The sequence below is a fragment of the Equus przewalskii genome, chromosome 9 (genome assembly GCF_037783145.1).
Source record: "Equus przewalskii isolate Varuska chromosome 9, EquPr2, whole genome shotgun sequence".
NCBI classification, from domain to species: domain Eukaryota; kingdom Metazoa; phylum Chordata; class Mammalia; order Perissodactyla; family Equidae; genus Equus; species Equus przewalskii.
Window position 1 is genome coordinate 30,059,192 of NC_091839.1, and position 26,808 is coordinate 30,085,999.

Sequence of the window (26,808 nt, forward strand, 5' to 3'; positions counted from 1 at the left end):
TCACCCTGGGTCGACTTCAGTCAGGCAGTCAAACTAACCCTGTCTTGATGCTCCCGTCTAAGAGTATTTCTTTGTCCCTTCTTTACGTGGAACAGCCAGGCCAAGGAAGAACAGGTGTTTGTAGGTAGAGAGGGACTAGGACACTAGATAAAGCCAGTGAAATTACTGTTACCCACAGAGGGTAGAGAATATTACTAAACAACATATGGCTGACTCTTAGGACATTTGGTAGTGAAAAAGATTTGTTGATTCTATTACACTTGCTTTTTTTTTTAAACTCAAGTGTCTGGAGGAATCAAGTACAATATTTACTCTATGACTTTAATTAAAAGTTAAAAACAAAACTTACACACTGTTGAAAAACTGCTTCCTGGAAGTCTTTCTAGTTATTGAGAACTTTCTGTCAGAGATCCATCTTGATAAGCAATGAGCTTTTGGAAAGTTCTCCTGGGAAGTGGGAATGCCTCACTAACAATGAATATTCAGTGGATGTTTTTTTTCTTGGATTCTTGTTTGCTTTATATTGAGACACAGAACGTCAGCCCTTACCCGAGCGAAAGAAAATTCAAAATTGGTACGAGGCTGAACAAATGTGAATGAATCAACACTACCATTTAGAAACACACACCGTGAGGTGTTTTCCCTAATAAAATCAAGAGGAGCCAGGACCTGGGAGCTGCTGCAAAACTCTGAGGTTCCCATCTCAAGGGCCTCAGGTCCAAGTGGATGTTCTTTGTCTGTTTGCAGTATTTCAGAAAGCCCGAGGGAAGGTTTGTATTTGCTGTCATGGAGCTGGAGTAGGCTGACTGCGGTGTCAAGTTTCTTTGCTTTTGGTTTCTTATCTCATTGCAGTAACACTAGCTGTTTTATCATTGGCAAGACTATAAAATTAATTTGTCAATTTAACAAATACCTATTTTGTGCCGAGCACTATTCCAGGCTCCTACATTCATAGCTGTGAATCAAACAAAGTCCCTGGACTGAAGAAGCAATATCCTAAATAAGTAAAATGGGGCTTTCTCTAGAATGCTCTACATTTTGGCCAGCTTATCTTAGTATAGATTGTCTACATATATTATTTGAAGTATGTCTAAATTCAGATCTGTTTTGTGATAGTAATTTATGCTGGAGTTTATCTCTGAAATATGGTTTATGATTTCTTCTCTGAAAATGTGTAAGAAAATGACACTCCTCACAATTCAGATTGTATATATTTGTAGTAATTTGTCTAGTAGTATGTTTCCACATCATCTTATATTTTTAACCATATAATAACCACATAAGAAACTTAGTAATAAAGTATTTGCTCCTGTTGTTTACCTCTTTTTTGTTGGCGAGTTAACCTTAGCTGTTAGTGAAGCTGGAGTTAGCTGTGGTGTTCGGAGGCTGTTCTAAGAGTAACGGACCTGCTTTAAGACTTTGAAGGTACAGCGGGCTTTCTGAGGTTACATTTGGAAGTACTGTATAATGTTTGTAAAATGGTCAATCATCAGACCATGGCTATGGTCGACTGGACCTACTGCTGATAAAATCAGAAGGCGAGCCATGGCTGGCCTATACGTTTCTCTTTTTTGGTGTCTTAGACTGGAAAATCGTAGAGCTCTATTTTCTTATCAGTGTCTAAGCCTAAAGCAGTGACTGGTACCTAGTAGGTGCTCAGTAAATATTCAGTGAAAAAATCAATGAGTGGATATCAAAATTACTTCTTAATTAAATTGAGGTGGTCAGTTGTTAGATCTTGTTATCTTGAGATGTTTTCTTATTTTATTTCTTTGTTGTGAGTTTGGACCTCTTGGTAGGTATTTTCTCCCTGTTCTTAAAAATGCTTATTGCTGATAAAACCAAGCTAGTCACAATAAATTTCAATACTAATGTTTAATGAATGCATAATACAATATTATAGCAATTAATTAATTCCCATACTTTGTCCAACTAGCTGAACAAGATTAACTTGGAGGTGTTTTCTAGGAAGGCCTTCACAAAGGTAATTTAGTGACTAAAGGGAACCTGTTGAAATGTTTTTGAGAATTTTGGTGTACAAATAAGTTCTTTTGGAACTGAAATCCTCAGTGAATGATTGTGTAGGGTAAACACAAAACGCATTAGCCCTGGCTCACTGTTAACCTGGTACCCTGTTCTCTCACAGCATCTGCCACCAGGGAAGCTAATAGCCTCAGGAGACACTGATACAGATGAGAGGAGTTGCCAGTTTAACGCTTGTGTGCCAAAGGTGCACGTCCAGTTCTTTGGATCAGCTGGGCCAGGGCCGGGCCAGATGAAAGAGCAGTCTTTTTAAAAGGTAAATTCGATAGTCTCTGCTCCTACCCCCGGCTAGAATTTAAGATCCCGGAGGGCAGGGATTTTTGCCAATTTTTTTACTACTTATTCCAGGTGATTGTTTTCCGTTTAGAAAGCTCCATGAGGCCAGATCATGTCTCTTTTTGCTCACGATTATGTCCTCAGCACCTAGCAGTAGGTGGTACGTAATAGGTGGCTCAGTAAATAATAGTTAGCAGAGTGCATGATTGTGGGGGGCAGGCTTGTAAGGGTTCTGCTTACTCAATTTAGTGCTGCTTTTTGGTGTCTTATTCCAGCTCTTTCAGCCTAAATCTAAATTACCCTTAACTAGTGTTCAATTTCTAATACCTTAGCCAATAAAATATAAGGCAGTTATACATCACAACTATAGTTTTTAAAGTGTAATCGTTGAAATGGTGATGTAGCAGGTGGCGGCTCCTATTTTGTGGTGTGGATCTCCCCATTCCGCTCGTGGCACATCATCATCATGGGGTCAGCACTGGAGTTGCAGAGCAGAAGGAAGGTGGATGTATCTGGATGTGTCACGCTAGCCTCCAGTGCGTCAGCCTCCCAGGGAGCCTGCTTGTGTGCTTCTGCCTTCCAACAAAGAATAAAGGAAAAGGCAGCATAGGACCTCTGAAAGGCTACAGATTGCCTTCTGTAGATTCCTTAGAGCTTCTGTAGATTATTTTTGTGGATTACTATAGTGTTTACTTTAAAAATAGCAGTTATAAATTACTAAAAATGAGATAATTTTTAGTCGATGATGAGGTATTGTAGAGCATTCCCTCTCTTCTTGAATAACATATGGAATTTCAAGAATTTCCAGTGATTCTCAGGTTTTTCCCTTTGAACTCCTGCAGTATGTGTAAGATTTCTAGATAGTAGCACTAGGAATTGAGAATGTCTTTTTTTAATTCCCTTTGCAGTGTCTTCTTAAGTACTCTTGGTATGCAAACATGCTTAGTAAGTATGAATGTTAATTGTGTAAGTTTTCTGAATGATTGATTTTCTGGGAACAAATAGTAACATGTCTAAAAGAATCTGTCTTGTCGGATGAATAAATCAGACTTCATTAATGAAGGCTAATTTATCTTAAAAATAGTTAGGATTCCAAAAACAATTAATTGAAACCTTATTACAAAAGAGGTGTATTCTAGTGAAAATCTTGCACTTGATAGAAAATAATCTTTAATTTCATAGAGGAGAGAGTGAGTCTCCAGGCTTCTCTGGGCACAAGTACGGCCTCAGCACAGAATTAGAATAAGACAAGTTCGGTGAGCACCTGGGCGGATTCACCTGGGCCGAGGGCAGTGGCCATCTTTAATGACAGCGCTCGCTGTGGCCGTCTCTTGAGTCATCCTGCTCTGGTGTGGACTGGTGGTGTGCTAACTATGGAGTTGCAGGGTGGAAGTCCTTTTCCTTGAGAATGTTAAAGGCATTGCTTTATTGACTTCCTGCTTTCAGGGTTGCTGAGGCAATTGTGACTCATGATCCTTGGGATGTGACCTGTGTTCTTTTTCCTCCTGTTTTCTCTCATTTCTCTGTAAATGTGTAGATCTTCTCTTTATCTCTGATGTTCTGAAATTTGACATGGTGTCTTTTTGTGTGTGTGCCCTTTTTCCCCAGTTACTGTGTTGAGGACTAAATGGTCATTTTTGCTAGTCTCTAAAAAATCATGCCTTTCGGTTCTGGTAAATTTTCTTTGGATATTTCAAAGCTTTCTCCCCTCTATTTTTTGGGGGAGTCGAGATGTCTGTTTTTCCTGGTATTTTGGTGCTAAATCTTTTCTTTTAGTTTTTAATTTTTTTTAATGATTGGCTTTGAGCTAACATCTGTTGCCAATCTTCATTTTTTTCCTTCGTCTCTCCAAAGCCCCCCAGTACATAGTTGTATATTCTAGTTGTAGGTCCTTCTAGTTGTGGCATGTGGGACGCCACCTCAGCGTGGCCTGATGAGTGGTGCCGTGTCAGCACCCAGGATCCGAACCGGCGAAACCTTGGGCCGCCAACGCGGAGTGTGCGAACTTAACCGCTCGGCCCCTGGCCGGCCCCTGGCGCTGAATCTTTTTACTTGTTTGATTTGCATGTCTTGTTTTTCTTTTACTTTTTCTTCTTCTTCCTTTCTATTTTTCTTTTTTCTTGGCTTTCTGAAGAATTGCCTCAACTTTATCTTCTATGCTTTCAAGTGAAGATTTCATTTCTGCTATAATGTCGTTAAAGGGAAATTATTCTGACACATGTTAAAACGGCGAGGAAGACTTTATTCGGGACCGTTGCAATCAGGGTGTATTAGTCTGCTTGGGCTGCTGTAACAAAATACCATACAACAGAAACTTATTTCTCACCATTCTGGAGGCTGGAAGTCCGAGATCAGGGTGGCAGCCTGGTTGGGTTCTGGTGAGGGCTCTCTGACTTTCACATGGCCGCTGCCTTGCTGTGCGCTCACATGGCCTTTCCTCAGTGTGTGTGTGGTGGTGGTGGTGGGGGCGGGGGGCGGCATAGATATTTGTCTCTTCCTCTTTTTAGAAGGCTACCAGTCCTTCTGGATTAGAACTCCACCCTTATGAACTCATTTAACCTTAATTAATTCCTTAAAGCTCTATCTCCAAATACAGTCAGAACTGAGGGTTATGGCTTCAACATATGACTTTCTAGAGGGACAAAATTTGGTCCATAGCAGACACACACATTCAATCTATAGCAAGGGATTTTACAACAGGGCAGAGAGACCAGGCTCAACTTCAAATACAGAAAAGACAGCTGCGGACTTAATAGCCCACGAGCAGAGGGAGGGACTTGGTGGATGCACAGTTATTACTGGGAGGAACCAGCAAGGGTTGGGGATTCTTGTTGAAGGCAGGTCAAGGATTCATACATCAAAGGCAGCGGGTGAAGAACTCGATCAGATTTCAGGGGTGGGGGAATTTCTCAAAACCAGCTTAGCAGGATTCTTGCGAGAACTGGCCCATGCAGGCCAATAAGGACAGGATGTCCATGGAAGGCCTAGTTGAGGCCTAGTCAAAAAGAGAGCTAAGAAAAGGAGAGAGTTTTTGTCAGCATGTGGTAATTTTTGTGTGCGCACCCTTAACTGTTCCCGGCCTTTCTCGTTGCAGAGACCCTCCGTCTTCTCCGTTGAGTAACCTCTAGGCTTCTCCTGGGGGTGGAGGTGGGAGTGGGGAGGAGGCATTTCCAGCAGTAAGGCGTCTGTGTGTGGTTGGTGTTAGGAAATCTCTTTTTCAAACAACCTAATTTCACCTAATTTTTTTAATTTTAGACCCCCCTCTCTTAACTCTTGGCTTTAGAAGTGTCTTTTGAGATTCAGTGGTATAATTTGGGTTTTTTGCTTTTTTTTTAGGTTGGCACCCGAGCTAACAACTGTTGCCAATCTTTTTTTCCCCCCCTGCTTTTTTTCTCCCCAAACCCCGCCAGTGCATAGTTTTTGTATTTTAGTTGCAGGTCCTTCTAGTTATAGCATGTGGGACGCCGCCTCAGCATGGCCTGACGAGTGGTGCCATGTCTGCATTCAGGATCTGAACCAGGAAACCCTGGGCCGCCAAAGCCGAGTGCGCAAACTTAACCGCTGGGCCACAGAGCTGGCCTGGGTTGTTTTTTATCTTTCCCTGTTCCTGACTTGGGATTTAGCTCTCTCGGGGTTGCTAATCAATTGCTTCTCAACCATTTGCTTTCCAGCTTCCAAATGTTTTGCTATTGTCTCCTCTTTGGTTCTTCTCATCCATGTGAACTGATGTCTTTTTAAAGAATCTCTTTATTGTGGGTTTAAAGGTTTGGTGAAGGAGCAACATTAGATATGTGCCTTTAGATCTGTTATCTTAACTGGGAAGCTGCAGCAAAGGGTTCAAAATGGAAAAGCAGTTTGAATAGTTCAAGGGAATTTGCCATTCCATTTTTGACTTTGGGGGTTTTGCTTTGCTGTTTTTTCCCCCCGGGTACTTAGTTATTCCTAAGTGATCCCTCCTGACTATTCTGTAATCGCTCTTTGTATTTAGAACTATCACAAGACCATTTTCTTGAAATTTACTGGTGGCTTCAAACAAGGGATATGGGGAATGTTAGGAGAAGAGGGGTTCCTGGCGTCTGTTGGGTACCATTAGAATGTTAATCTCAGTTTTATGTCATTTAATTCTCATAGCGATTCTGTAAGATAAGTAATATCATTTATGAGTAAGGATAAAGGTAATGATCAGAGAGGTTAAGAAACTTGCTTAAGTGCTAGTCACACAGTGGTGGAGCTTAGTTTCAAGCCTAGGTTTGAAGATCTTTCAACTCTTTCTAGTCTGCCGTCTCCTTTTACTCTTCCCAAACTGCATGAGCACTTCATTCATTCACTCGGTGAACGCTGAGTTGCCTGCTCTGTGCTGGGCCTTGGGGACACAGAGAGGACTAGTCCATGCCTTGATGAAACGGGGATGACATGAGCAAATTTGCTTTTCAGTAGAATTTCTGGTGATCTGTGCAGAGTGGCAAGAGCAGGAGTAGGCAGCTAGGTTAATTACAGAAGTCCTGGTAAAAGGCCGTGTTGGTTTTGCCCTAGGGTGGCAGAGGAGATGCAGAGAAGTGGAGAACTTGGGCTACCTCTCAGAGGTCAAGCTGACAGCGTCAGGGAGGTGACAGAGATTTGGAAGGAGCGGGAGGAATTGAGGATGACTCTAGGTTTGATTTGAACTGGATGTTGTTGGTGCCTTTACTGATCTGAGGAAGAGCAGGCTGGGCTGGAGGAAGAGCAGGCTGGGCTGGTGGAACAGAGTCAGAATATAACAACAACAGTGTTACATCTACTAGATATATCCATGAGGCGTTGTCCAGGAGGCGAGTAAACATCTGGGAACTCAGCGGGGTTCTGGCCTGGAGAAATAATTTAGGCATCCCTCACATACAGATGGTATTTACAGCCACGAGAATAGATATGATTATCTAGGCAAAATGTGTAGATGTAGGTGTGGTAATGTAAGTCTGAAGCAGTATGATTGACTTCTGTGGAGAATCCTTATTTAATTTCTTAACTTAGAATAACACTCAAACCGAATAGCATTTGCTCGATGGGAAAAGCAAATCCCACTGCGTAGCCAGTGCACGGAAGACATTAACCAACAAGTCATTGCAAACATGCCAGTACTGGGCTTTTGATTGAAAGAATGCTAAACTTGATTGAACTGTATATTAAACATCCTTGACTTTCATGAGAGACTAGATCTGAGAGCGTGCACATGGGGAACCCCGGACCTGAGAATGTCACACAAGAGATGAGTTATGGCGCATGTGTCAACTCCTCTTTAAGTGCACATATGTAGTAAAAAATAAGTTCTCACTGAGATGCTGAAACTAGAACATCTGGGGTCACTCACCAGCTGGTTCACTGTTACCATGGTCTCATAGCATACACCTTCGTTAGAACTGAATGTTTTACATGTCGTGGACCCTTTGAGATATTCTCCATAGACAGAATTGTAAGTGTTAAATCTGAGAATGCCAAGCATGGAAGAAGCTTTATAGGAACACTTGAAAAATTAGATTAGAATTCACAGTAGGCAAAACCCGGAAAGAATCCAAATGTCCATCAACAGGACTTACAGGTAAACAATTGTGGAATAGTCATTCAGTGTGCTCGTATACACAGCAACTTGAATATCAAAAAAGTTTTGTTGAATGAAAGAAGCCAGACACAAAAACATACATACTGTGATTTCATTTATATAAAGTTAAACTACAGGCAGAAACTAATCTATCATGATAGAAACCAGAACAGTAGATGCCTGTGGGGGATAGGGATTGACCAGAGGAGGCATGAGGGAACTTTCTGGATGATGGAAATGTTCTATATATTGATTGGGGTGTTAGTTAAATGGGTATATCCGTTTGTTGAACCTCATCAGCTTGTCTACTTAGCATTTGTACATTTCACCATACATGAGTTTTACCTCAGTAAAAAAAGTAAGAAAACAACAAAAACAGTATGCTAAGTGGTTTTGTGAGAATGAGTATCGGGAGCACGTGAGTGAGGCATCCCTGTGGTCTCAGATTGTCAGGGAACTTTTCCCAGAGGAAGTAATCTCTCACATTTCTCACTTTTATCCCCTCAGGTCTAAAATGACTTACTGTTCAACTCTTAGCCAGGTCCACACAGTAACATCTATTCTCCTAGGTTGTCTGTTTAATTTATTGTGCAAACCAAATACTTTAGGTAGTAAAAGGGAGTGCTGTTATAAATTACACTGGGACAACACGTACAAACTGTGAGCGTTTCTGTTTCTACTGCTCAAACTGTGCTTCTTGACTGTTTTTACAACTGAAGGTTGGCAGTGGCAGAGCAAGTGTTAGCTGAGGGTGGAGCACCTCTGCTTGGTCCTTGTCTAAGGGTGGATAAAGGTGGCAGGGTGCAGTGAGATGGGGGTGGGGTGGAGAATACCTGTGGTGGGTAGATGTGAGTTGTGATTTACATGTTAACTTTTTAAAAAAGTTGTTTCTTATTTCCAGAGTTATTCATGTTGCTTTATTTGTTCCTTTGGAACAGGAGATAGTGGATAACTCCTTTCAAAAATGGAGGATGGAAAGCCCGTTTGGGCTCCACACCCTACAGATGGATTTCAGATGGGCAATATTGTGGATATTGGCCCTGACAGCTTAACAATTGAACCCTTGAACCAAAACGGCAAGGTGAGTTTCTCAGAAATTTTTCAAAATTTGATTTTTTTTTCTATCGATGTCTTCCTTCATAATAAAGTAGATATTCCTGGCACAGTATAAGGGAAAGCCATTTTCTAGTAAGTGAATCTTAGTTTTCTACTGGGTTATTGTTTGATTAAATCAGAAGTACATACCCTAGGGAAAAAATGGTGTCCTATGATAAAATCAAGCAGAAATTTAGTGAGCCTTTCAGTATTACATTCTTAAGAGGAAAAGCTATATGGTAAAATACAAACAATAACAACATTTTTATTCCTTATAGGATATTAGTAAAGTTACTAGGATACCTGTAATGTACTCAACATGCTACAAAGTAAGAATATGAGGAGTGGATGGGATTATGCTATCAAATTTTGCTTTAGCTTCTAGATAATTTTTTTAAGCTTTTTATTTACTTAAATTTATTAGCATAGGATTAGAGTATATATTGGAAATATTCTCTATTAAGTAAAGATACGTAAGTTTTAAGCATAACCCGTCTGTTATTATTTTTGTTATAATGATGGTTTTTAAAACATAAAAGCATATTTTAATTCTGTACATGTGGTATCTGTTTCCTTTTATGCTTAGGCATAGACGAGACAGTATTACAAAATGGGAGTTTGGGGAAAAAGTCACCTGGAGTTTCTTTGTCTTCATGGGAACTGTAGGGTCCGTTTTTGTGGGACAGCTTCGCAAGTTTCAATTGAATAAATATTCCTGTTAAACAGATTTTCTGACTAAATTAAATTTGTTGGTGTCATTTCTGTTTCCTTTAGACTCTCCTAGTGTTCATGAATAATTTATATTCTGCTGATACATGGTTAACTCATGCCATGTGACTGCCATCCTTCTGGGAACCTTAGAAAAACAAGGTGGATCTCTCAGGAGGCCTTTTCACAGAGAAGGCTATTCTGTTACTGTAAACAACCCAGGAACCTAAATGCATAATATATAATGTACCGTGTTAGAGGAGGCCAATTAAAGATACCCTCAGGAAAGAAAAGGCAAAGTACCTTATTAACAAAGTGCCTTATTAACAAGTACCTATTTGTACTTGCAATGCAGTACATGTTAAAAAATGAATTAAAAAAAGTAAGCTTAATTATTTTTATGTATTTGAAGTTGTAGGGGAGGAAAAATGTTACCTTACCCTTTTGGGTCTCCAGCTGGGCCTAAGAAACAAACTGACATAAGACAGATTACAGTAGAAAAGCATACAAGTTTTATTAAATTTTTAGTTGTACATGGGAGCCTTCACAAGAGAGTGAAGACCCGAAGAAGTGACCAAAGCAGAAATCTTTTATATTTTTAGACAAAGAAACACTACATTTGTGAAGAATTGGTAAAACAAAGGGGTTCAGGCTAGGGGCAGTGGGGAAATGAGCAGGAAGAGAGGGGTTGGTTTAACGAGGTTGGTGTGTGGATTCCTCAGCCTCCACTCCCCATCTCGGTGATGAGATAGTCTTCCTTCCTTCCTTCCGGTACAGGAGGGCACCTTTCACATGTGACTTCCATCTCCTGCTTTCCGATACACAAAGGAGGGAGGGGCGGAGGGCCCTTCTGGCAGCTGCTGTTTCTCAGGTGCCTTTAACTCAAAATAGTCAACCTGCCAAAGGAGCATATTTTGGGATGACGTGCTCTAAACTCCTTCAAAGTCTTTTTTCATTTTTGTTTAACATACTTTATAAGTGGAGTAAATCAAAGGGCCAAAATGAAATTAAAAGTATATTTCCTAGGTATATTTGGTTGTCTCCGCAGTTAACAAAATAATTCAGTTCAAGCATGGAAGAAACTTGATTTATAGGTCTATACTTTTTAATATTTTAAATATTTTGGTGTGCTGTCAACTGTGCCGCCTTAGTATTAATCAGGTACACACATAGAACCAATAAAAACTCTTAAAATTTAAATTTTGAAGTCATGAAAATTTTATGGATTTGTAGATAATTCTGTAAACTAAAATTCTTTTCACAAATATCTTTTTTTGAGAGTTAAATTCTCAGGGATTGCTTTTAATCTTAATTTTTCCTCCACTTTCTGATCGAGGTCTTAATAAATTGTAGTGTCATAATAACCATATGATTAAAAAGATCCATAAGAGAAGCAGTCTTGATAATTCGTCGTCTAGAGATCCCCAGCTTTTATATATTCAGGAGTTCCATGCCTAAGGCGATGGTGCGTGAGACCTGTGTGCGGACGCAGGGGAGGTCGGAAGAGCAGCGATTAGCTCTGAGGAGAAACGTGCCTTTGATGGCAGCAGGGGCTTTGCACGTTTTTAGATTGTGACGTATAGTAAGAAGTAGATTTTACACTGCATTAGTTATGTTTATTGTACATGTGTACATGTGTGTATTTATAAGAAATAGATTTTACTTGTCAACAAGTATGTGTATTGTGTGCATGTATATACTCATAAATGAAACAGAATTAGTCAAATGAAACATCTTTACTACATGCTATGCATTTGGATATTTTCTAATATTTTTTGTTTTGCTAAAAATGCTGTCATGAACCTCCAAATTGATTTCATCTTCATATTTGCAGCAGACTGGCCTTCAGGCTTAAGCCCTAAATAAGGCACATAAGGGTGTACATTTTCTCGTCCCCGTCTGCTTTACTTGTCTTTCGTCACCTGGCATTCTTCCCCTCATACTCTTGCCGGTGCTTGTTCTTGTCTGTTTCTCCTCCTCTTCCATCCTTCCCTTCTGATGTGTATCAAGCCCTCACCGTCAGGTGACATCAGGTCGTGGCGGGGGCTCTGTGTCCTTGCTCACAGCACTCCTTTTGCCTGGGATCCACTCTCCATAGCCCTTTGCTTAGCAAATCTTTCTCTCTCAAGACTCTGATTGAGGTCTCTTCTTGATGAAGTTTTTCCACAGATACCCAATCTCTCCCTCCTCCTCCCAGGCTATAGAATGTACTGCTCATGACTCCTTCCTTCGATGGGGGTGGAAATTCTTAGTCTTCTGAAATGCTTTACTGGAGATACTTGTTTTCATTTCTCTCCTGCTGCTGACTAGGCCATAATCTTCTCAAATGCAAGGACTGTTTTATTTGTCCATTTTGTCATTGGAGCTTGATGTGCTGTGCCTGACGTATGGTGGATGCTCACTGTGGGTGGTCAGCGTGTGCTGTGCCTGACGTGTGGTGGATGCTCACTGCGGGTGGTCAGCGTGTGCTGTGCCTGACGTGTGGTAGATGATCACTGTTGGTGGTCAGCGTGTGCTTGTGACGTGTGGTGGATGCTCACTGTGGGTGGTCAGCGTGTGCTGTGGCTGACGTGTGGTGGATGCTCACTGTGGGTGGTCAGCGTGTGCTTGTGACATGTGGTGGATGCTCACTGCGGGTGGTCAGCGTGAGCTTGTGACATGTGGTGGATGCTCACTGCGGGTGATCAGCCTGAGCTTGACATGTGGTGGATGCTCACTGTGGGTGGTCAGCGTGTGCTGTGGCTGACGTGTGGTGGATGCTCACTGCAGGTGGTCAGCGTGTGCTGTGGCTGACGTGTGGTGGATGCTCACTGCGGGTGGTCAGCGTGTGCTGTGGCTGACGTGTGGTGGATGCTCACTGTGGGTGGTCAGCGTGTGCTGTGGCTGACGTGTGGTGGATGCTCACTGTGGGTGGTCAGCATGTGCTGTGGCTGACGGACGTGTGGTGGATGCTCACTGCGGGTGATCAGCGTGAGCTTGTGATGTGTGGTGGATGCTCACTGCGGGTGGTCAGTGTGTGCTTGTTATGTAGTCTTCTTTTGAGAAGAGAAGAAGCCTCATTCCTTGAAGAGAAAGAGTTGCCTTAAACAAATTTTCTCTTTCTCATTAAGCAGGCGGTAAAGTAGAGAAGATGAGGGCAGGTGATAATTTGGGAGGTGAAGAAGGAGGGAGAGAAACTGTCTTAAGGCCTCAGTACTGGCCTTGCAGCGCAGCTCGTATCCTTCCCTTTCTAGGAAGTCTTTGTTGTCTACCTCTCCCTCTTTTTCTGACCTCCGGAGCCTCTTTTATTTCACATGGCTCTCACCAAGGCACCAGCCCCTGGAGTCTGGGGAGTCCTTACCGCCGTTGTCACGGCTTTGAAGTGGGCATCTAGTCTGTGACATCAGCAGTTATTTCTGAATGCATTTCTCTATCAAATCATTGTTATAAATTATGGATTGGTTTATGTTACCAATATACTTAATATACTTAATGTACATTATGGATTCATTCCGATTTTGTAATCTGTCCTCTAAACCTTTCCATGTTTGTAACATTAAGAACATGTGTACTGTGTTCCAAATAATTAACTTCCAGAATTTTTAGGGCCTGTTTTCTCCATTGGGTACAACTTTGAATTGGGGGGTGCCAGCAGCCTGGATTTTATCCTGTAAGCCATAGCAGCAGGCTTGCGTTATACTCTTGCATATATAGATATATATGGACCTACAAATAGTATTTTACAATAATTGAACAAGTTTTCCGTAGAGGTTTTTTTTTATATTCATGGAAACTTCAACCATGAGTGTTTTTGTAATTGTTTGGGAAATATACATTTATAGATAACTGTTAGAATGACATGGATAAAATTTAATTCTCTTTAAATATAATTTGATATCATTTCTTCTCTCTTACAAGATTCTATCTTAATTCTAGAGTTTCTACCATGCATTTAAGTGATATAATAAAGGCAAACTTAGTCATGGATGCCTGTTATTTTATGGACCAAGTGGTTTTGGATACTGTTGATATTTCTGTACAGGAATTTGTATCTAATATGTTTTACTCAAACAGTAGCAATAATTAAATAATGGTCTTTTCTGTTGGTATATCTGATTGATTGAATGTTACTTTTGCCTTTTTTAAAACAGTAAAATTGCTGTATGTATAAAGCATTAAAATTTATATTTTTTAAAAAGTTGTTAAATAGTATACCTATGTAAGTTTAATATACTTCTTGTTTTTGTCCCATTCTGGGAGTTAGAGCATATAATGTTTTTTATTGATTTCTGTTATTGATTTCATGTTCATGATAATAGTGAATAATATATTTGAGTAAAATTATTATCCTATTTTTGGGTTACTGACTTGTCAGTTAAATAACAAGATCTTATATTATATTTTAATGAAGAGCATATTGTGCCATTACTATAGTGTATGCAACCAATTAGGCTCCTTTATTTTCCTTACTATTTATAAGCCTCTAGTTTAATGAGCTTTTGTTTTGCTTGTTAGACATTTTTGGCTCTCATAAACCAAGTGTTCCCTGCAGAAGAGGACAGTAAAAAAGATGTGGAAGATAACTGTGAGTATCAGGTTAAAAAACAGATCTCCCACAGAAAGGGAAATGGTTCCTCAAAAAATAAATTAGTGGTTACGTTACTAGATGCGCTGTACTGGGTCAGAGGAAGTGCAGCCTTTTGCCTTGAAGTTTCCCGGGAGCGGAGGGCTCGGAAGTCCCGTGCTCGTTACTGTCTCACGTTTGCTCTTTGGCAAAGGATTCTCTCAGAAGTCCTTTTAGTGTTATCTCAGCTGTGTAAAGGTGGGGATTATACTAATTTGCTATGAAGCCTGAACTAAAGATCTCTTGCTAACAGTTTTGAAAGAGTTATTTTGAATCTCATCTAGAATCAGGTGTTTTTACAGTAGTAGTATATGGTTCAGTAATTTGGAAGTTGAGTCAAGAGGAGCCATTTAATCTCACTGTTGAAGGGAGCAAACATTAAAAAACCTACTCTGTTAATAAGTACTAATTGAAAATTGATTTTTGAACATGGTATTAAAGTGCAGTATTAATTTGACTTATAACTATTTTAGCATAAAAAAACTTTATCCAGTGAACAGGCCATGTTCTCACATTTCAATATTGAGCGGTAATCATATTTCCTTATTTATTTGGCAATAGTTAAGAATCATGTCCATTTCTCTGAAGGTATCTGATGTTAAAAACTCTCCTTTTAAAGAAAAAAGGTAAGAGAAAACAACATATTTGTCCTTGTTGATTTTCTCTGGAGTACATATTTGAGTAAGCCTATAAGATGCCCATAGGTAAATGGGGACAGTATGAAATAGTGGAGTAATGGGAGAGCTGTGGACTGAGGGAGAGCCTGAATTCAGGTTCTGACTGTGCTGTTAGGAAGCTGTGTGCCTGTGGGCAATTTGTCTTTCCTCTTTGGGCTTCTGATCTGTAAAATGGGAGTAATGTGTATGTTACATGATTAGAGATGATTTATTTAAAATGCTTGCCATAACCCTCTCTCAATAAATGGTAGCTGTTATTAATAGGTGTAAGAGATTGAGAAATTCCTTTCCAGAATTGCTGGAGAATTTGTCTGATGGGATAATATTTTTCTGAACAGTAATCAGAACAAAGGTTTAAAAAAAAGCAAAAAACATAGGAATGAGATTCTATCATATGCAAAATAAGTAAGATAGTTCTTTTCTGTTAAAACTTGCTGGGGGCCGGCCCCGTGGCTGAGTGGTTAAGTCTGCGCACTCCACTGCTGTGGCCCAGGGTTTCGCTGGTTTGGATCCTGGGCGCAGACATGGCACTGCTCATCAGGCCATGCCAGCATCCCATGTGCCACCACTAGAAGGACCCCAAATTAAAATATACAGCTGTGTACTGGAGGGATTTGGTGAGAAAAAGCAGAAAGGAAAAAAAAAAAGATTGGTAATAGTTGTTAGCTCAGGTGCTAATCTTTAAAAAAAAAAGAAAAAAATCTTGTTGGGGTATTCCGAACTGGGAATTAATCCTTTCCATATACTAAAACAACATTTTTGGTGTATGTATCTATATGTAGCTAAACATAATAAATGATTTAAAATTATTTTTAATCCATTTCTTAAATTAATATTTTAAAACATTCTCCCCCTGGTTATTGCATCTTGATGCGCTTGTCCATCATTTTAATTTTCCTGCCTCAGTGTGGAATCACTGCCTCTTGCGGGTGTTTTCTTTGGTGAGGCCAGACAGCAGCAGTGTCAACGCGTGGATGTTCACTGTCCTCATCATACAGTAGCCCAGCCCTACTTGAAGTCTCTTTTCTGAAACTACGTCATTAACACAGTTTTGGTTGTTGAGTTTAGAATGTAGGTTTTCCAGCTAAAGGGGGTTCCATCACTTACTAGTTCTTTTGCCTGAGGCTTCCCACTGTACCACTGTCACCTGCCGGATGACTCACTGGCCTTGTTTCTTAGGGTCTCACAGGCATCTTTTGAAATCCCTTCTCCTTCTCTATATCATGGTACTCATGTGATGACTAAAGCCTGATGTCCATAGAGCGTTCAGAACTCTGTGATAAAGGTTCTCTCGAAACAGAGACATGAGCTGTTTTGATGGTTTCCTAAAAAATAGAGCAAACCTATTTGTAGCTCTAGGTTTTCTATGCGAAAGGTTTTATATGTGGAGATTATAAATGTTAATTTTGCCTCTTTACTTGACTCTTGGGTATTAATACCAGAATAGGAAAAAAATTCAAGGATTTGAAGTCGGTAGTTAAAGTACCAGCATTTTTTTGTGCTAATTTTAAGCTACTGTTACTTACACAGCATATTTTATTTTTCATGAATTATCACCTTTAGAAGTTGAGGATAATGAAGTATAGACTACAATATTGGAGAAAATCCCAAAAGTTGCCTAGTTCTGTCTCTTTTTCAGTAATGGGCTGACTTCTCCAACACTGTAATTGAAGAGCTGACTGCCTTCTGCTGTGTCACGTTGTTTGTGGGCTCCTCTTTGTCCTTCGGTGAACTAGAACTGTAGTGGCTGAGCATGGTCTTAAACACTCAGATAACTCCCAGCAGAGAGCTCCCTAAATTTAATAATGAAGTCATACCCACTCTTCATTAGAAACTTTTAGTATGTTTGATATGCATTTATTACACCAAAATGCTACTTAAGTAGTTTATAAAGACACAAATGTGTTTATTCTTCTATTATTTATCTTGTTTTTATAATTTTAATATTGAGTATAGTTAAATCTGTGAATAAAAGGCAGACACTTCACATGAAGGAATGCATGGTAAGTAGTCTTAGAGCTGGCTACTAGGAGAGGAGCGTAGGAGGGAGGTGGCTGGAGCTGGGAGTTATTTCTGAGACCCTCAGGAGCATCCCTAGGTCATACCTTTAGGAATGTGTAGGCCATTGGGATACACCGTTTCCCATTCTGGCAAACTGAGAGTCATAAATATTCTCCTCTCTCTCTTTCCCTTTCCATATCTTCATGAAAATGGGACAGGCTGAGTAGCACAATTTAAGAGGAAGAGCCTCCTGTCCGAATTCTTATTGTCACTGGCAGATATTTCACCAGTTAGGGATGTATTTGGTTTCATTAATGTATATCCCTGAGAAGGCAGGTGGTGAGTGTGGAAGGAGGTAGAGAAATGACAGCAAGCAGTTATTCACACGTCCGTATAGGTTTGTATGATTCGCTTTTCCGGGGGAGCTGTATCGTGGGATTAGGAATCTTACTTAAAGGAAGCAGAGAGTATCATACAACCAGGTAGTTCAGAGGACAGAGAGAGATGAAGGAGTGGTTCAGCATTGTACTTTGGATAAGAAAAGGCAGCATGTAGACCAGGCTCCTGGGAGATGAGGGTGGAAGGAGAGCCAGGGATGTAGAAAGATTGGTGACCCAAAGCCCAAGCTAGATACCCCTCTGCTGCCTGCCTTCGCCACATCTTTCCTCAGTTCAAAGGAAAGCTGCCATTCAACTTTTGGGATGCTCCACCCACTTCTTACTCTGTTTTATTCTGCTGTAAGTGGCATTGGAAAACAGTGAGGTGGGTGTCCTTGGAAAGTGAACTGGCTGCGTTATATGAGTGTAGAAGCATGGGCAGTCCTTGTTGAGATTGGTAAAGTCAGGGGCTCTTGTCTGACAGAGTTGGTTAGGTGTTGAACTGTTTGTTAGACATACATATGGTATAGGTGTGTACATTCACAACTTCAGTGAGGGATCAAGCAAATGAGTCAGGGAGGGTCCTGCCCTCAAGGATCTGGCTTAGTAGCCAAAACCAGATATATGAAATTATAATCACAATACTGGCAGTCTGGGTAGGCTCTGTAAAGAACGTACTAAGAAGAAACTTGTGGTGGTGGTGGTAGTGAGAATGAGGAAGCATCACCTATGAGGTAATCTGTGAGCCGACCTTAAAGGATAGGTAGATTTTTGACACTGGAGATGTAGAGGCAGACGCAAATGCGTGAATGATAATTTAGGTTTAATAAATAGTTTAGGCTGCCTGAAAGTTTAGACCATACTAAAGCGAGTTGTGCAAAACTATATGAAGAAGTCAGCTGAATGCAGGTTTAATAAGGGCCTTGAATATCAGACTTGAATATAGACTTTGGTAGTTGGTGGAGACCCTCTAATGTGTTTTCAGGAGGAGAGATATTTCTTTAGGGCTTTATTTTAGCTAAATTAATGTGCTGAGCAGTCTGGATTCATCATATCAGTTGTGAGGCACTGACTGAATGATCTCATGGTCCCTTCCTATGGTAAAATTTTATCTTTTGTGTTTTTTTCTATGAAATTGAGAGTTGGACTGGATTAGTGTCATCACTTTGTTGTGTCAAAAGTGTGTAAAGATCACTGTCTAAAGTGGTACTTTCTTCCCATTTGAATGCTGCTTGACTTTTTAACCAATCTTCATCAAAATGTACTTACCTGGTACTCACTAGATGTACTCACCTGGTTGGAAATTCATTGTTTAAAAATATCACTGTTGGGGGTGGGGCAGCCCAGTGGCACAGTGGTTAAGTTCGCACGTTCCGCTTCGGTGGCCTGAGTTTGCTGGTTCAGATCCTGGGTGTGGGCCTACACACCGCTTGTCAAGCCATGCTGTGGCAGGTGTCCCAAATATAAAGTAGAGGAAGATGGGCACAGATGTTAGCTCAGGGCCAGTCTTCCTCAGCAAAAAGAGGAGGATTGGTGACAGATGTTGCTCAGGGCTAATATTCCCTAAAAAAAAAAAATTACCACTGTAGGGCCAGCCCTGTGGCCATGTGGTCATGCTCCACTTTGGTGGCCTGGGTTTTCCCAGTTCAGATCCTGGGCGTGGACATGGCACCACTCATCAAGCCACGCTGAGGTGGCGTCCCACATAGCACAACCAGAGGCACTCACAACTAGAATATACAGCTATGTACTGGGGGGGCTTTGGGAAGAAGAAGAGAAAAAAGATTGGCAACAGATGTTAGCTCAGGTGTCAGTCTTAAAAAGGTATCACTGTAACACATGCAAACTGGATATATTTTAAATCAGCCTCTGGGGTTTACATGTAAATAAATCTAACTTAACAGGTGAATTTTAGCTTGGATCACAGTGATTGAGTATTGTTTCATTTTACTTTTTTACTTGAAATATCTAATGATTTATAAATTTTATATCTCAGGTTCACTAATGTATTTAAATGAAGCCACACTCCTGCATAATATCAAAGTTCGATACAGTAAGGACAGAATTTATGTAAGTATTTTACCTTGGTGTAAGTAGTTTAAACTTTTGTGGGGATAATTACTTTACATGCTGCTGTTTGATTTGGTCGAGCTTGAAACTCTCCCAGAGAATCACACTGGATCTGGCCTGTGGGACAGTGTGAGCCCCACGAGGATGAGGGCTTTTCTCTGGTTTTCAGCTCTAACTCCAGGGCTTAGAACACGATGGGACACAGTAGGCACTTAATAAGGGTTTGTGGAATGAAAGAAGGATTCAGAGCATCATCTGATATCTTGCAGACGTAAAAATGTCCAATTTGATTATTTAAAAAAACACTCATTATTTTGGATTTTGTTTCTTATTTTTCCTATGTGTCTGTAGATCTGTTTGATTAATTCACTTTCCACATTGTTCTGCAGAGAATTTAAGGCAGCCTATAAGGAATGTGTATTGAAATGAAAAACTTGGATGAGAAAAAAATGAATAGAGGGCAATACCTGGGGAAATATCAAGAACACCGAAATGCTCATCATCCAGCCTAAATAGCTGCAATATTTCGTTAAACCCTAAATTGAACCTCCCTACCTTAAATATCCAGAATATTAGGGTCTGGCCCAGTGGCATAGTGGTTAAGTTCACATGCTGCACTTTGGCTGCCTGGGGTTTGTGGCTTTGGATCCTGGGTGTGGAGCTTCACACTGCTCATCAAGCCATGCTGAGGCAGCATCCCACATACGAAATAGAGGAAGATGGGCACAGATGTTAGCTCAGGGCCAATCTTTCTCACCAAAAAAATAAAATAAAATAAAAATCCAGAATATTAAAAAATGAGACAATGCTTTTAATGTAAATAGGGTTTGCACAAAATCCGATGGATGCTTAAGTAGTGTGTTTTAATTATAATTATTCATTGGGCACATACGAGGTTTTATTCTAATATGACCTACTTGTAGATTCCTTTGTTGTCTGGAGATAAATTACCCTGCTGTGGTTCTCCTGTTATAAAGATGGGACTGTTCATTATTTTTGAACGAAGAAAACACATGGCTTCTTTGACACTTCCTAGATCAAATGACAGTGTCTTAATCTTTTATATCACTATCAGTTTGCCTGATTGTACTTACTTAATTCTGACTAAACTACCTTTAGCCTTTGCCGTCTGTCCAAGGGGTGACAGCTGGGAAATAGAGCTAGACTTTTCCAAAAAGAGTTCACTTGCTATCTTTTGGTTATATACAGGATTAAGTCTTTACTTTCCTCCTTGATTTTTTTCAAAATCAACTAAATAAAAATTGTATTTAGGTTGAAATAGGGGTATTCTTGATTAGAAATATATTTAGAAGCAAAATTCACTCAATCAGGCTAATATTGAGCATTTGATGTGTGCTAAATGCTGTTTTAGGTATTGAAATAATGCACGTTTTTAAAGTTTGTTTGTTAAAGCAGTTTAACTTGCATTAAGTCAATAAAAGTTGATTTGATATACCCAGGAAACATCATCTTTCAAGTAGAACTGGCCACTATTTTTTATGTATCTTATATCTCTTGGTGTAGGGGTGAAGCAATCATTTGTTTGATCAAATTTTAATTATTTTAATATCTTTTTTCTTGAAGTTTGTAAAGTAAAAAATTTCCAGAGTAATCGGACTTTAAAAAAATTGAGGTACTTTGTTTTTATTTGGGGTGTTTATATGAAAGCTGAACACCCGTGGGACTTTTCCTTGGTCTTTTAACACTCCTGTGTTGCAGTGGTGCTACTCTTGCTGACTCACCATCCATAACCGAAAGTTTACAAGCAGTGTTAATTGTCTTTTCAAAAAAATTAGTTGTCTCTTTTTTTCTGCATTGGGTTGAGTAGACCTTTAAGTCTTTGCTAAATTGCATGACTGACAGAAAAAAGTGGAATTTAAGTCTTTGTTTCTCATGTACAATGTCTGTATCACCCTGGAGAATTGAGTTCTTAGGGTTGTTGCTAGCTTTTTTGATCCTTCTTTTCCTACGATATGTACGCAGTTGGGCACATGACCTCTGTTAGATAGTAGCTGTTTGGCATCCTCAGCTTCTATTTGGAGAACCCGTATTTTCAAAGTTAACTGAAGCCATGATTGGTATGTTTTTTCCTAGCCAATTATGCCTTTTAGTATAAAACCATTAAAAATCAGCAATACATAAATGTCATTATTACTATAGTATATGTAAGAGAAGGAAGCAATTTGGAATAAGAGTTTAAATTTGATATTTTTCTATTTCTCACCAACCAGAAATATCACTATTCTCCCTTAGATTTGAGTAGAACAGTAGGCTAACTCACATTTCGTTTTCATTGGTTACTAAAAGTCTCTGTTACTTTTATTTCCCATAGGAAGATTATTATCTGGAAATTTTTATTTTTTACCCCACTCCAGGTAACATCTTTGGAAGCATTCCCTGAATTTTAGATTAGTAGTCTGAGAGTGCAGGGTTTCCACGTCATTTCCCTTCCACAACTAAAAGCAGAAAAGAGAAAAATATGGTCCTGCATGCCCTACTTTGTGGCCAGTAAACCACAACTAATTGCTAAACCACAGCTTTCTTTCTGCCCACAAGGAATTTTATAAATCCTATTCATGCATTTTTCTGATATTTTAAAGCCATAGTTCAATTCCACATTTAAAAGCAAGCTTCAGTCGCTCATTCAACATTTAACTTGTCAGTATTCTAGGCAATGGTTAGCATATTTTGTTTGCAAAAATCTGGGACCAAGTGGTCAGCACAGAGCTGAATTAATCCTTGGCATTCGGTGATGGGGAGAGGCCCAGAGAGTTTGTCTGCTGTATTAAACTCTTCAGTAGCAGGGTGAGTAAAGTAGTCCAGGTGAGGAATGAAAGTGACCACAGCTGGGGCTGGAGGGATAGAACCAGGAGAGGAGATTGCTTAGGTAGAGTCCAGAGAAGAAGGCCTCTGAGGTAGAGGCACAGAGACTCGGCTCTCTGCCCTGATTTGTTGGGGATGCCATGAATATGGGAGAGCATATGGGAGGAGAATGTTTCCTTTGAGGCAATGAGAGGTCGAGAGATATAATCTTGACTTTGGACATGGTGAGTTTGAGATGCCTATGGGATGAGAAGATATAAATATTTAAGTGCTAGAAAAATGTGCGTCCTGTAGAGATCAGGAAATGTTTTGGGCAGAAATGTACATTTAGTAGTCCTGCTTATACAGAGAATTGAAGGTATCTGTTTGCTGCATTTTCTTTCTCCTATGAACCTTATTTAGTTTTAAGTGAAAATAATAATTGGAAAATTTCATGTTTTTGCTTTTCCTGTTTAGACATATGTCGCCAACATTCTGATTGCAGTGAACCCATACTTTGACATACCTAAAATATATTCTTCAGAAACAATAAAGTCGTACCAGGGAAAATCTCTTGGGACAATGCCACCTCACGTCTTTGCAATTGGTGAGTAATTTAATTGTTTCTTAATTTTTGTTTTCCTTATATTGTACAAATTTAGTCAGTTTTTCTTTTGGATTAGTGAAAGGCACTGTGACTTACCTGTGTATTTTGAAGGGCCTGACTGCATTTTGAATGTGTCCTCATTGTTAGGAGCATGTATCTTACACTGGGTGGGGAAGAATGCTTTTGCAGCCAACACATAGGGTAGTCATACATCATTAGCTTTGTTAAATGCCTGTGTCCACTTAAGTGTGTCCACCCAGTTGAATATAGGACATAATAAAAGAGCTGACCTAATGATTCTTTTTAACTCCTCAACACAATCAGCTCCATCTTAAAAGTGTCCTCCTTCATAGCATCGAGGTCCAGGCCTCCCACTGTTGCCACGTCCTCACTTGTGTGTGTCACATGGGCTGGAGATAAGCTGTGAGAACAGACTTCTGTGTCTTCTCTTGCCTCAGGGCTTTACAAAATTTAAAGGATTGAAAATGCTGTATATACTTCACATCTCTGGGGAATTTGTGTGGGAAGACAGCAGTATCTGTCTTTATCTTTGTTGGGCTCTTTCTCATCTTGAAGCACTCTAGCTGTGAGGAACAAGTTCTTTCTTTCTTTTTTTTGCTGAGGAAGATTTGCCCTGAGCTAATCTGTTGCCACTCTTCCTCTGTTTTGTATGTGGGTCACTGCCACAGCATGGTTGCTGACAAGTGGTGTAGGTAAGTGCCCTTGAATCAAACCTGGGCTGTCGAAGCAGAGTGTGCCAAACTTAATCACTAGGCCACGGGGCTGGCCCTGTGTTGGAATTCTTTGACACACACCCTTGGTGACTGCAAGTACAGAGGTGTTAGCTAACCAGATGTCACTGGCAGTTAAACGATGACCTGTTTCGGTGCTAGTTCTTCGTGCAGTCTGTTTCTCTTTGGGCTTCTCTTCATGCCTGACCACAGCTTTTACTTCCAGATTTGGCTGGCTTTATACTGTGTGCTACTAGGCAGAGTGAATATGTCAGCCAAGTCCAGTGCAACAGCAGACTGACTTGATTTTAAGATGCTCTAAGGGGCGTTGTGTGTTTTCTATCAGCTAGCAAAATGTTGCAAAATCCTTCGACCCTGCATGTGAGCAAGCCTACCACTGGGGAATTGCTACCTTTAAAGAAATAAATATATATTTTCTAATGTAAATCAACTTTTGTTTTTAGTTGTTTACTGCTAAAAAAAAATGTTTACAATGGTTCTACAAAAGTGGGCAGAACAGGTTGCTGATAAATTGGTCAAATGGATGGGTATACATTATATGTGGTTTGCATTTGGTCCTTAGAATACAAGCCATTTGTAAAGCTTTCTTCATTGGTATAGGAGTACATGTCTGAGGTAAGAAATAGTTGTCTTGTAGGGCCAAATTGGTCAGGACCTAATTTTGAATTAAAATTGTTTTAATTCCAGACCACTTTAACAGCATTAAATTGTGCTCAGTTTGTCTGTGTAGTCAGTCTCTCTCTTTTTTTTTTGGTGAGGAAGATTGGCCCTGAGCTAACATCTGTTGCCAATTTTCCTCTTTTTCCTTGAGTAAGATTGTCACTGGGCTAACGTCTGTGCCAGTTTTCCACGTACTTTGTATGTGGCATACTGCCACAGCATGGCTTGATGAATGGTATGTAGATCCATGCCCGGGATCCGAACCTGTGGACCCCAGGACACTGAAGTGGAGTGTGTGAATTTAACTGCTATGCCACTGGGCTGTCCACTGTCTGTGTAGTCTTAATGTTTAAGATATTTTATAGCCTCCGTTGTTGGAATATAAAGAAGATAGTTAAAAATTATAAATATAAACAAATGCAAATTAAAAAATTTAAAGCATTTAATTTTGTCTATCTTTGAAATGCTGATAAGTTCTACAAGATATTTAGTAGTAGTACTGCAGAAGAAAACCATGCCGATTTATTTTTGCAGTTACGTATTTTTTTCTCCAGCAGAATTTTTAGTTGCCAGATTTCTTAATTGGTAGCTTGTTACTTCTTGCTTTTCTCCGGGGACTCATTAGTTATGTGTAGCTATCACTCTGCAGATCTGCTCTGGTGTTATTAAGAAGAGCTGAGCCACAGCTCCTAACATGGAGGCATTCCAGGACAAACATAGTTGTTTATTTGGATTTCATATTGCCTAGCTGTCAGGATAATAGAACATTTAAAGTAAATACTTCTAGAGATGTTTGGAACACTTTTGAATGATTTTATTTTAAAATTTTACTATTAACGCACATTTATAATTTCTTTAGGAGCAAATGCTCTTTGATAGTAAATGAACTTTGGACATTTGATGAATTTGTATTTAATGCATCGTTCATTATTATTGTGTTATTTTGACCCTAGCTGATAAGGCTTTTCGAGACATGAAGGTGCTCAAGATGAGTCAGTCTATCATTGTATCTGGTGAATCAGGAGCTGGCAAAACGGAAAATACAAAATTTATTCTAAGGTGAGGAGTATTTAGGCAATCTGGAATATTTTGAACAGGTTGATTTTTGTTTTTTATTGTGGTAAAAAATATATAACATAAAATTAACTATCTTAACCATTTCTAAGCATGCATTTCGGTAGTGTTAAGTACACTCACATTGTCGTTCAGCCCATCCCCAGAACTTTTCATTTTGCAAAACTGAAACTCTACACTCATTAAACAGCTCCCCTACCCTGGCCCCTCATAACCACCATTCTGCTTTCTACTTCTGTGATTTTGATGACTCTAAATACTTCATATGAGTGAATCATACAGTGTTTGTCTTTCTGTGACTTATTTCACTTAGTATAATGTCCTCAAGTTTCTTCCATGTTGTAGCATGTGTTAGAATTTCCTTCCTTTCTAAGGCTGAATAATACTCCATTGTATGTACACGCCACATTTTGTTTACCCATTCATTCGTCATTGGGCACTTGGGTTGCTTCCTCCTCTTGGCTGTTGCAGACTAGTGCTGCTGTGAGCATGCTAATGAATGAAGAGATGCAAGTATCTCTTTGAGATTTGAACAGGTGGGCTTTGAATACTTCTGCATGCTTTAGGACCTAGTTTGAAATGATAGACTCTATCCCTTTTAAAAAACAGAAACCTTATGTGGAAACTAAGCTGTAGATTGTTGGAAGCCAGCTCTGACACATTATTCTCATGAGGATCCTGGAGGAGACCAGTGCTGATTAGGCAGAGGGAAATCAAGGAATGTTCCTCCAAAATCTCACCTTTACATTCTGTTCTCAAAATTCCTGCTGTTAAAGCCATTTTTTACCTTACACTTATGACAATTGGCCTTATTTCAGCCTCCCCACAATCCTCCTCCTAGTGTATCCCCTTTGCTGCCATCAAATTAAGCTGTACACTTTGTTTAGAATTACAGCATTTTAAATATGGAAGGAACCATAGTACTCATTATAGTTTAGTTCTTTCAATTTACATAGCCAGCGATGTTAAGTCTGGTTGGTTGTGAAGCTACTGCTAGGACCAGCGCATTCTGAATCCTTCCCACTGTCCTTCCCACTGTATTGTAGTTCTTAGTTGAGTGCTGATTGGTAGGTCCCATGTTGAAATTTTGCTATCTGTTATGCAAATGTATATGCTATTTAGAGTTATTTGTATAAAACCACCTCAGGAGTTTGTTATTGGCTGCTACATATATGCAATTCTGGTTAAATGAATACTTCCCAATACTTTTGGAATTCTAAGTGGTTCAATTTCTTATTCTTTCTCTCCTGTATGTAATAGTCGTATGATGAGTCTTTGGTTAATGTACACCTTTGAAAATGAACAAATAATAAAGAAACTATAAACTTATAGATTAAAGATTGCTCTTTGTTTTGAAATGTGTCAGGCAAGTAGTCGTTCCATCATGTTTTGTCTTTCATTGTAACAACTTGAAGAGAGCGGTAACTTCCTAGTTGTCCTTTGGCAGAGCACCTCATTTTCTTTAGCCATAAAGATTGAATTAATAGGCTA

General features: G+C 39.7%; 1 protein-coding gene across 17 annotated transcripts in view; it reads left to right on the top strand.

The window, feature by feature from the left end:
• The window catches only part of MYO6 (myosin VI), a 153,738-nt gene that overhangs the window by 56,233 nt on the left and 70,697 nt on the right, over positions 1-26,808 (top strand). For 14 of the 17 annotated variants that reach the window (XR_011522516.1, XR_011522517.1, XR_011522519.1 and 11 more), the window contains exons 2-6: positions 8,830-8,972; positions 14,189-14,258; positions 19,349-19,422; positions 22,702-22,831; positions 25,197-25,302. Coding sequence is in view for 12 of the 17 variants with exons in the window: in XM_070558977.1 (XP_070415078.1) it covers positions 8,856-8,972; positions 14,189-14,258; positions 19,349-19,422; positions 22,702-22,831; positions 25,197-25,302 (497 nt within the window). In the remaining 5 variants the exon portion in view is untranslated. Of the gene's footprint in view, positions 1-2,146; positions 2,300-8,829; positions 8,973-14,188; positions 14,259-19,348; positions 19,423-22,701; positions 22,832-25,196; positions 25,303-26,808 lie in introns of all 17 variants that reach the window. The other 3 variants (XR_011522518.1, XM_070558980.1, XM_070558981.1) reach the window with 1 other exon arrangement.